A 9,753-nucleotide genomic window follows, 5' to 3' on the forward strand; every position below is an offset into this window, starting at 1 on the left:
CCCTGGAGTCCCATTTGGTTTCTCCCCAACAGCACACAGCTCAAACCATCACTGTCGCTCTGCTTCGGGGGGTGGCCCCGCCGGGGCCTGGCTTGCTGTTTGGGGTTCGGGACCCAGTCCTGGTCTGTGCCCCAGCCGTGGGCTCCTTCCCAGAGGCCCAGCCCCAGTGTGGCCGGTGTTTCAGCCCTGCGTGGCAGCTGCCTGCGGGCAGCTGTGGGGACACAGCATGATGGGTCCTGGCTGCGCCATGCCCACCAGAGCAGGGTCTAGAACAGCCCCTGCACTGTGGGTGGCTGCGAGCCTGTCCCCTATGAGGTGTCCCTTCCCTATAGCATGTGGCCCATGGCTGGTGGTGATGGGGTGTGGTGCCCCTATAGCAGGGCAGTGACAGGGTGCAGTACCCCTATAGCAGGTTGGTGAAGGGGTGCCATGCCTCTGTAGCGGGCTGGTGATGGGAGAGTGGTGCCCCTATAGCAGAGCAGTGATGTGGTGCAGTGCCCCTATAGCGGGGGGGGGGTGAGGTGTGGTGCCCTATAGCAGATGGGTGAAGGGGTGCCATGCCCCTATAGCACGGAGATGCTGAGGTACAGTGGGCTGCGGATGGGGTGCGGCGTCCATATGGACGGGTGGTTATGGGGAAGTAGTGCCCCTATGGCAGGGGGACGATGGGGAGCGGTGCCCCCACAGCGGGGACACGCGGAGGTGCAGTGCCCCTATAGCGGGGCGGGGACGGGGCGCGGTGTCTATAGGGGGAGCGCTGAGCCGCGCCGGCTGCGAGCGGCGGGGCCGAGCGGGGCGGGGCGGGGCCGAGCGGGGCGGGGCCGGGCGGGGCGGGGCCGAGCGGGGCGGGGCCGGGCGGGGCGGGGCGAGCCCCGCGGCGTGGCGGCGCGGTGCCCCCCGCCATCGGCGGCCCAGCGCGGCCCGCGGCCCCGCCATGCCGCCCGCCCGCGCCGACTACCTGGTGCCCTGGTGGGTGGGCTGGCTGCACGGGCTGCCGCACCGCGGCCTGCACCTCCAGCCCGTGCCCGCCGCCTTCCGACCGCGGGACCCCGACTACCAGCAGGTACCGACCCCGGCGGCCACGCGCCGCCCCGCGCCCCGAGCCCTCCCCGGGCGGGGGTCCCGTCTGGGGCTCCCCGTGTCCCCCCCCTCCCCGCCTCCTTTCATCCCGGCGCCAGCTCTGATCTCACGGCCGCACAAAGCGCCCTTCTTCCGCGGGCGGGCAGCGGGGCCCCCCCGCCGGGCCAGCCGGCACCGGCACCCCCGGCCTCCCGCTGCCCCCCCCGCTGCCCCCCCGGCCCTGCCGCTGCCCACCCCCCGGTGCGCAGAGGTCACCCCTTGTCTCGGCGGCGCGGGCTCCTGGTACCCGTTGCAGCCCTTCCTTGGCATCCCGGGGCGGGAACCCTAAATGGGGGGGCGGGGGGCGCACCGCCAGTGCACCACCACCCCTCGAAGGGGCCGCTGCCCGCCGGTTGCCGGGACCCGCAGCTTGGTGGCCCAGCGTCGGAGCGGGAGCAGCCACGGTTCCTTTTTCGCCGTGTGACCATCCCGTGGGGTGCGGGATGTGGCTGCATCCTGCCTGCCACCGGGCGCTCTGCAGCACGTGACGGGCTCGGGCGCTGACTGTCCCCTCTCTCCTCCCCAGTCGCTGCTTTTCCTGGGCTTGGTGGCCGCTGTCTGCCTCGGCCTCAACCTCCTCTTCCTCACCGTCTACCTGATCTGCCTGTGCTGCTGCAAAAGGGACCAGGAGCCCGAAACCAAGCGGCCCCACTCCTGCTGTGTCACCTGGATGGCTGTCACCGCTGGGCTCATCTGCTGGTGAGGACGGGGACAGGGACCCGGTGCCGTCCCCCCATCACTGAGGGGGCTCTGTGCTCCAGCTATGAGTCACTTCAGTTTGATCTGTGCAATTAAATAACGGTCCATCCCTGCCTCCTTCTGCACAGCCACTGATGCTGGGGCAGCCCTGGGGACCAGCCGCAGGCCAGCCCTGTCCCTGTCCCCCCCCCAGCCATGCTGCCTTCCTGGCTAATCCCAGGCAGGAGCGGTGCCGGGACACTAATCCCAGCCCGGAGCAGATGGCGGGCAGCAGCATGACCCAGCTGGCAGGTCCCGCACACGCCCGCCTTTAATTGCAACCGGAGCAATTAGGCGAGGGGATGCTTCTTCACCCAGCAGCGCTCTGGTGGCTTCCCAAGCCTGTCTCAGTTTTTGGCAGCCCGTGGCTGGGAGGACACCCCACCAGCCGGCCCATGTGCCCCCTGGCAGGCCTGGCCGTGGTGGGACTGGATGGGACACGGGGCCCTTTGGCCGCCCAGCCACGACCCACTCGCCAGACAAAGGGGCTGGTTTTGCCTGGGCGGAGCGAGATGGCTGCCTGCGAGCATTGTACGAAGCAGGGAAAAGGCACTAATGAGCTTGGCGTCCTCCTGCTCCTCCGGCCTCAGGGCACCCCATGGAGCATGGCGAGAGGGCTGGGGCACCCGTCGGCCGCCCACAGGGGGTCCTTCTGCAGCTCCCCAGGGGCTTTGAACCCCTCAGCAGCCACGCTGAGCCTGTTTGTGGCTGTTAAAGGCCTAATCATGGCGAAGGGGCCATTGTCTGTCGGTTTTATTGGCATCTGCCGCGGGGAGGGAGGGAGCATCGTGTGCACTGGCCACCTGCAGGCACATGGCTGACCAGGGCACTGACACATCCCTCCTCCAAGCCAGCTCCGATCTCCAGCCTGGTTTCACCCGCTGGCACGCCAGGTGCCAGGGAGCACCGAAGCGGCCATGGGGAGCTCAGCGTGGGGCTTGGAGTGGCTGTGGCACAGCCTCCAGCTGCCACCCACCTGCCCTCCTGGGGCTGAGCCCAGGAGCAGGTTTATTTGGGAGCATGTTGGTCCCAGTGGATTCCCCTAACCTGCTTTGCCCGGCCCCTCCACCCTCAGTCTCTCAGGGTTTGGCAGGGAAAGCTTCAAACCTGCTGTGTCCAGCCCACAGAGCAGCTCCGGGCTAGAGTGTCCCCAGGCCCTGTGGACATTGGCAGGGAGCGGGTCCCCATCATGGTGCTGCCCCTGTCCCGTCTGCTTTGTCTCTGCCCTGCTGGGAGTAGGGGGGTTCCCCAAAACTGGGATGCTCCCATCCCCTCTCCAGTTGGTGTCCCCAGACCCTCCCTGGCCACACAGCAAGGCACTCATGTTGGGGTGAGCCTTTCCCCTCCCCGCTCATTGGGGGTCCCCTCTCTGCCCACAGTGCGGCCGTTGGCATCGGCTTCTACGGGAACAGCGAGACCAACGATGGGGTGTACCAGCTGCTCTACGCCCTGGACCATGCCAACCACACCCTGATCAGCATCGACTCACTGGTAGGGCCGTGAGGCAGCATCCCCCCATCCAACCCCCTCCATGTCCCCCTGGGTCACATTGATCCTCCGTTCTGGGTTTGGTTGAAGCCCTGGGGAGGGAGGTGTCCGGCACTGCCGGCTGAGCCCTGCCTGCTCCGGCCGAGGCCCTGGGACGGTCATGCCACACCGCGCGCGGGAGGGTGACGTCACCCTGCAGAATAGGGCCTTTGTGGCCAGGGAGGGCCAGGGTGGCTGTGCTGGGGCTGTCCAGAAGGATGGATCCAGCTCGAGCACAGTGGGTTGATGTGGGGCTGCTCTTGCGCCGGGAGAGCATCCCAGGGATGGAGCAAACAGCTCTGCCGGGTGCCAGGCTGACGGCGGGGAAGCCCCCGGTGCCATCGCAGTGGGACTGACCATCAACGCCGTCCCCAGGTGGCAGTCACCACGCTGCAGATGCAGGTGGGCCTGGAGCAGCACCTGGCACGGCTGAATGAGCTCCTGGCCTCGCGGGGGGACTACCTGCAGACCCTTAAGTTCATGCAGCAGTTGGCCGGCAGCATCGTCCTGCAGCTCTCGGGGCTGCCCGTCTGGCAGGGCACCAGCACGGACCTCACCGCACTGGCCGGCCACATCGCCTACGTTGAGTATTACCGGTGAGCAGGGCCACGGCACTGGGCTGCCACAGCACCTGCCGGTGGGGCTGGGGAGGTGGGCGCGCGTGACGGAGCCTTTCTCTGTGCCCAGGTGGTTGGCTTATCTCCTCTTCTTCATCCTCGTCCTCACCGTCTGCCTCCTGGCCTGCCTGGGGCTGGCCAAGCGCTCCCGCTGCCTCCTCACCACGTGAGTACCCTGCAGCGTGGCGCGGGGATGCTGGAGCCACCGAAGGGAGCAGAGCCAGACCCCGCAGCGTTCTTGCCCCTCTCCCTGCAGGATGCTGTGTTGCGGGCTGCTGACGCTGATCCTCAGCTGGGCCTCCATGGCCGTGGACACGGCGGCAGCAGTGGTGAGCGTGGCCGGGAGGGGAGGGGTGGTACCGGCTGTGCCAGGGCAGAGCCGAGGGCTGAGGGCACCTGTTCCATCCTTCCCAACCCTGACAGTGTCCTTCTCGTCCCTGCAGGGCACCAGTGACTTCTGCGTGGCCCCAGACAAGTTCATCATAAACCAGACAGAGAGCGACATCAGCATGGGTGAGAGCTAGCCACGGGGCAGAGGTGTCCCTGGGGCAGGACCCCAGTGCTCCCCCAAACCTGCCTGGGGTCCGGTGCTCTCCGCTGCTGTTCTGCCACCCCCGTGCTGTGCTCTACGCCCCATCGGGTAACTCATACCGACATCTCCTGTTCGCTTTGCAGTGGTGGTGCACTATTACCTGTACTGCGACCAGAGCCTGAGCAACCCCTTCCAGCAGGTATGGGGGAGCTGGGCACCCCAGTTTGTGCTGTCTGGGGCAGAGGGGTGTCCCCGAGGGCTGGGTGGCTCTGACCGCTCCCCCCTCGCAGGCTCTCACCGTCTTCCAGCGCTCACTCACCACCATGCAGATCCAGATCCAGGGCCTGATACAGTTTGCGCTGCCCCTCTTCCCAACAGCAGAGGTATGGGGTTGGGGGGAGTCAGGGCTCCATGTCCCCCCTTCTGCTCCCCATCCTGCCCAGCACTGCCCTGACCCTCCCACCCCCCTCTCCTGCAGAAAGACCTGCTGGGGGTCCAGCAGCTCCTCAACTCCTCAGAGACCAGCCTGCACCAGCTCACGGCCATGTTGGACTGCCGGGGGCTGCACAAGGTGAGTGGGGGTCCAGGTTGGGGCGATACAGTGCTCCTGGGGTCACCCCCTATCCGCCACCAGCCCTGCCGTACCTCATCTCCTGCTGCAGGACTACCTCGACGCCCTCATTGGCATCTGCTACGACGGGGTAGAGGGTTTGCTCTACCTGGTCCTCTTCTCCCTGCTGGTGGCCGCCTCCTTCTCCACCATCATCTGTGCCACGCCACGCGCCTGGAAGCACATAACTGGCAGGTGGGTCTGGCCGCGGCCGCTGCCGGCACAACCATCCTGCCTTCAGCAGGGGCACGTGTGGCACGAGCTGGCCACAGCAGGGAAGTTGCCTTGGGGGCCAGGGGGTTAGCATGGTTGCCTTGTCCCCACAGGGACCGGGACTACGACGACATGGATGAGGAAGACCCCTTCAACCCACAGGCGCGTCGCATCGCCACCCACAACCCGGCCCGGGGGCAGCTCCGCAGCTTCTGCAGCTACAGCAGCAGCCTGGGCAGCCAGAGCAGCCTGCACCCCCCGGCACAGACCATCTCCAACGCCCCCGTCTCCGAGTACATGTGAGACCCCTTTCCCGGAGACACTGACCCTTGGGTCCTCCCTGCCTTGGCGAGGGAGCATCACCTCACACTGGGGGCACCGGGTGATGGTGGGGGTCTCGCTGTGCCCCTGGCTCTGATGGGCTCTCCCCCTCCAGGAACCAAGCTGTGCTCTTCGGTGGAAACCCGCGCTATGAGAACGTCCCCCTCATCGGCAGAGGTTCTCCCCCACCCACGGTATGGTGCACGGCTGAGGCCAAGTCCTTCTTGTGATGGGCTGGGGGGGCTGGGGGGGTTAGCCGGGTGGCATGGAGCCCCTCTGCTTTGCCAGAAAGCCGCTGGCCCGGGGCACCGACTAGGTGTGATGGGGTGGGGATGGGGATGGGTGAGCTTGGCCCCCTCCTCCTGCCCTTGCAGAGGACGTGCCCTATCTACCGAGAGCATCCCTCCTGTCGACTCACTAACCCAGTTCCCAGCCAGCCCGCGGAGGCTGTGAGGAGAGGTCACCAGCCACGTGCTCAGAGGGGACCAAAATAGTCTTCCCGTCAGCTGCTCTTTGCTTTATTTCTTACTTATTTTGATTTTCAAAGGATGCTTCACAGTCACCCATGCATGTTTACATTTCCCTGCTGTTTCTTTAAACCCACTCTGTCTGTTAATGCCTGCTTTATTTTTTTATTTCTTTTTCCTTTTTTTTTTCCTTTTTTTTTTTCCTTTTTTTTTTTTGCATCAATTATTTTGGAGCTAAGTTGCCCATCAAGAGTAAGTTCAACCACTTCTTCCTCCCTCCTTCTCCTGGGGCAGCAGCTGGGTTCCCATCCTCCTTCCCCTCCTCCGTGCCTCCTCCCATCCCCTTTCCCGTGGGGCTGGTTTGCTTTTGTGAAGAGTGCGGGGAGCTTGGGGGGGAGCTTGGGAGGGACGGGGCCACGTTTTGTCCCCCGCCCAGGTACAAGAGGATTCGCAGCTCCTGTGCGTTGGGAGTGGAAACCGGTCCCCATCTGCATCCCCTTCTCGGCACAGTTTTTCTCCCTCCTTTTCTGACAGCGTTGTGTCTGCTTCGGTGCCTCCATCTGAAGCAGTAATGCCCCCCGGCTCGCCCCGCGTGGGCACAGCAGCAGCCCCGGACACGCTGCTGCAGCAGGGACACCCCGCTCACCTCTTCTGGGGAAGATTTTTGCCATCAGGTGAAAGCGTGGAGCCATGCCGGTGCAGGAGGCTGTAATCTGATTGCGCAGACCTGGCAGCTGGCAAGCCTCTTCCCTGGAGGGGTGAATGGGGGGGATTAATTTGAGCACTTTTCCTGGCCCTGAATGGTCTAATTTAACCAGGATTCAGATCCCTAAGGAAGGACTTTCACAGTCCAAAATAACAAACTCAGGATAATCTCCCTTAATGCCTGGCTGGGGTGTCCCTCCTGCAAAATGCTGGAGATATTTAATTCTGCAGCGCTGGGGGGTTGGGGTGGGCTGGAGGGTTTGGCCCCTGCCCTGAGCTCCCCGCTGGCCCCTTCCCAATGTGGGGGTCCTTGCCCTGCCTGGGGAGGCCCTGTGCAGCTGCCGGCACAGGCACCCGGTGAGCCCCAGCACACCTGGGTAAGGTTTGTGAATGGACGGGGAAGATCAGGGGGCAAAACCCCGGCACAGAGACCCGGTCCTAGCTGGGGTGCTGCCCATGCGTCAGGGCTAAGCCCCATCCTGCTCCACCACCGTGCCAGCCCACAATGGTGCCTTCACTGCCACCAGCCCCGTGCTGGTGCAGGGAGGGGAGCTCAAGCCTGTGGTTGGCATCGTGGTGTGAGCCCCTCAGGATCGGATACATCCAGACTTGGTGATGGGGGCTGAATTTGCTGCTGGGCTGGAGTCAGGAGGGTGGAGGAGGACAAACCTGGCCGATGTCCCAGCGGTGCGGGAAGGGGCAAAGCGAGAGCCTGAGGCAGGGGTAGCATCTTGGCTGGGGGGTCTCTTGCAGCCCTCAAAGAGGCTGTGACCAGGCTCTTGCCTCATTACCCATGGCAGCCTGGCAGAATAATTGGGGATTAATACAAATGGGAACCAATCTTCCCTCACCATCTTCAGGCTTTCCCGGGTGGCTCAGCAACATGTGGCAGAGCAGGGGTTGGGTTGGATGTGGCTGCCAGGGGCTTGGTGGCACACATCGTGGGTTGGGGGTGCACTGACCCCTGTGTCTTCTCCCCACAGTACTCCCCGAGCATGCGAGCCACCTACCTGTCCGTCACCGATGAGCACATCAGGCACCCCAGCACTGAGTTCCCAGCCTAACGCATTTGCCCCGGGCAGCTCACAGGAGGAGAAAATGCCACCGGTGTTTCTGTAATGGGAGACCAAAGACACCTGGTAAAGACACGGCGGGAAGCCCGGCAGCAGCTGGAGGATGAGCTCCGTGCCCCCTGTGTGCTCTGCGCACCCTCCTCTCCCCCTCGGTAGCTTCTGCTGGGTCTCAAGTCTTCCTGCCGCAGGGCTGACAGCAACTGCGGGGCCGAGCGCTGGCTCCTGGTGTTCCGGGAAGAGCGGAGATGCTTCACGCCCCCGCGGCAGCTTCTCCTTTCCCTCCCCACTGCACCAGCCTGGGGATGTTTTACGCCATGGAAGGAAGCCTTCTCCAGCTCCCTCTGCCTGGAGCACAAAGCCTGGGACCACGAGCTGCCTCCAGCCCCTCAGGGAGGGGTCCCAGCAGTGGCTCCTTCGCTCCCATAGCAATGCAGCACCAACCACTAGTGATCCCAGCCCCTACCCAATGCCCGTGAGCAGCTTTGCCACCCCTGTCAGCACCACTGGCTGCTTCCCTCTGCCATGCTCCCTGCGCCCCCCGCCCTGCTCACCACATCAGCTGGAGCTGCCCTGGCCCCGGGTTCAGAGGCTGTAGAATTAGGGATGTTTTGACCTTGCTGGTTTTCCTTTTGCTTTGCCCCTGAGTTTATGAATTCTCTGCAGGGCAGAGGCACGGTTCAACTTGCTGCCTCTGTTCCAGTGTGGTTTTACTGCAGTGCATGTTGGTAGCAGGTTTTTGGCTGGGTTTTTAGGCTCATCTTGGTGATTCGCCTCCCCAGGGTGGGCAGGCTGGCAGCATGGGCTGGGGCAGGCTCCCCTCCTTCTGCAGGACAGCCCTGGGGTAACCACGAATCCCCTGGGAAAAGAGGGTCAGGGACTACTCAGGCATTGCTGGGGCAGGATGCGGTCCTGGGGAGGGGATGGCATGGTCCTGCCACCCTGGCTGGCTTGCCCAGCATCACTAGGCTTCAGGCTGAGCAGCTCTGGGGGCCAAGGAGCCGGGGGAACAGCATGGGCTGAACTGGCCCATTTCAGCACAGGCAGCCCCGGGAACCTCGGGAGGATGCAAGCAAAGGCCCCTTCCCCGCAGCAGCACCTGCTGTGTGTGGGCAGGGAGAGCCCCCACTCCATCCCACCAACTGGGGGTGGACCTGGATCTCCCAGCCCGAAGGGTGCAGACAGGGGATGGGTGTTTTCCTGCCCCCTCACCCCTCTGGTCCCTCTCCCTCCACCCAGGGTGAGTTCAGCTCTCGGAACCACGTTTGGCACCACGGCGGTGGCTGAGCCAGGGCTGCGTTAGCTCCAGGGCTCTTCCTCACTGCAGAGGGTACTGCCGTGCCGTGCCGGGGAGGGCAAAGGCTTGCCCTGGCTGATTGCAATTAGCAGCTGCCTCCTCTGCTGCTGCTGGTGGTGATCTGTCCCTTCCTCCCTGCTTTGGCTAACAGTGCTGCAGCCAGGCAGACCCCCGTGGTGGCCGGGCTGTCCCCCTCAGGCAAGCTAGGGGGTCTTACTTGATAACAGTGACTCACTGTGTCTTTTAAAGGTAACTTGTACATACCCTTGGGTCCCCTAACACCATCTGTCCGTGTTACCTGTGACTAGCATTACTTGCTGTTGGAAACTTCCAGGGGATTTTTTTTTTTTTTTTTTTTTTTTGCTTTTAATGTTTCGGTGTAACGGTACTGGTAGAAGAGCTGTTTTTAAACGCATGTGAACTAACCTCATTAGGACTTTGTCTAGGAGCTGGAGTCCGGCCTGATTTGTATGTGCCCTCTGGGGAAAAGACAATAAACACTTGTACTAAAGCTATCTGCTCCTGGCAGGTTTCCCT

The 9,753-nt window shown here is 63.8% G+C and overlaps 1 protein-coding gene across 1 annotated transcript; it reads left to right on the forward strand.

Moving 5' to 3' along the window:
* The first annotated feature begins 847 nt into the window (after nucleotides 1-847).
* On the forward strand, nucleotides 848-9,730 carry TTYH2 (tweety family member 2). The gene is made up of 14 exons (XM_055696041.1): nucleotides 848-1,063; nucleotides 1,646-1,818; nucleotides 3,237-3,348; nucleotides 3,760-3,980; nucleotides 4,072-4,167; nucleotides 4,258-4,330; nucleotides 4,445-4,514; nucleotides 4,677-4,732; nucleotides 4,824-4,916; nucleotides 5,012-5,104; nucleotides 5,196-5,338; nucleotides 5,470-5,655; nucleotides 5,793-5,871; nucleotides 7,833-9,730. Exons 1-14 carry the CDS (start codon nucleotides 935-937, stop codon nucleotides 7,911-7,913), a joined length of 1,605 nt encoding a protein of 534 aa, XP_055552016.1. The 5' UTR covers nucleotides 848-934; the 3' UTR covers nucleotides 7,914-9,730.
* The last annotated feature ends 23 nt before the right edge of the window (nucleotides 9,731-9,753 follow it).

Source organism: Falco cherrug, chromosome 1, assembly GCF_023634085.1.
Source record: "Falco cherrug isolate bFalChe1 chromosome 1, bFalChe1.pri, whole genome shotgun sequence".
Taxonomy (NCBI): domain Eukaryota; kingdom Metazoa; phylum Chordata; class Aves; order Falconiformes; family Falconidae; genus Falco; species Falco cherrug.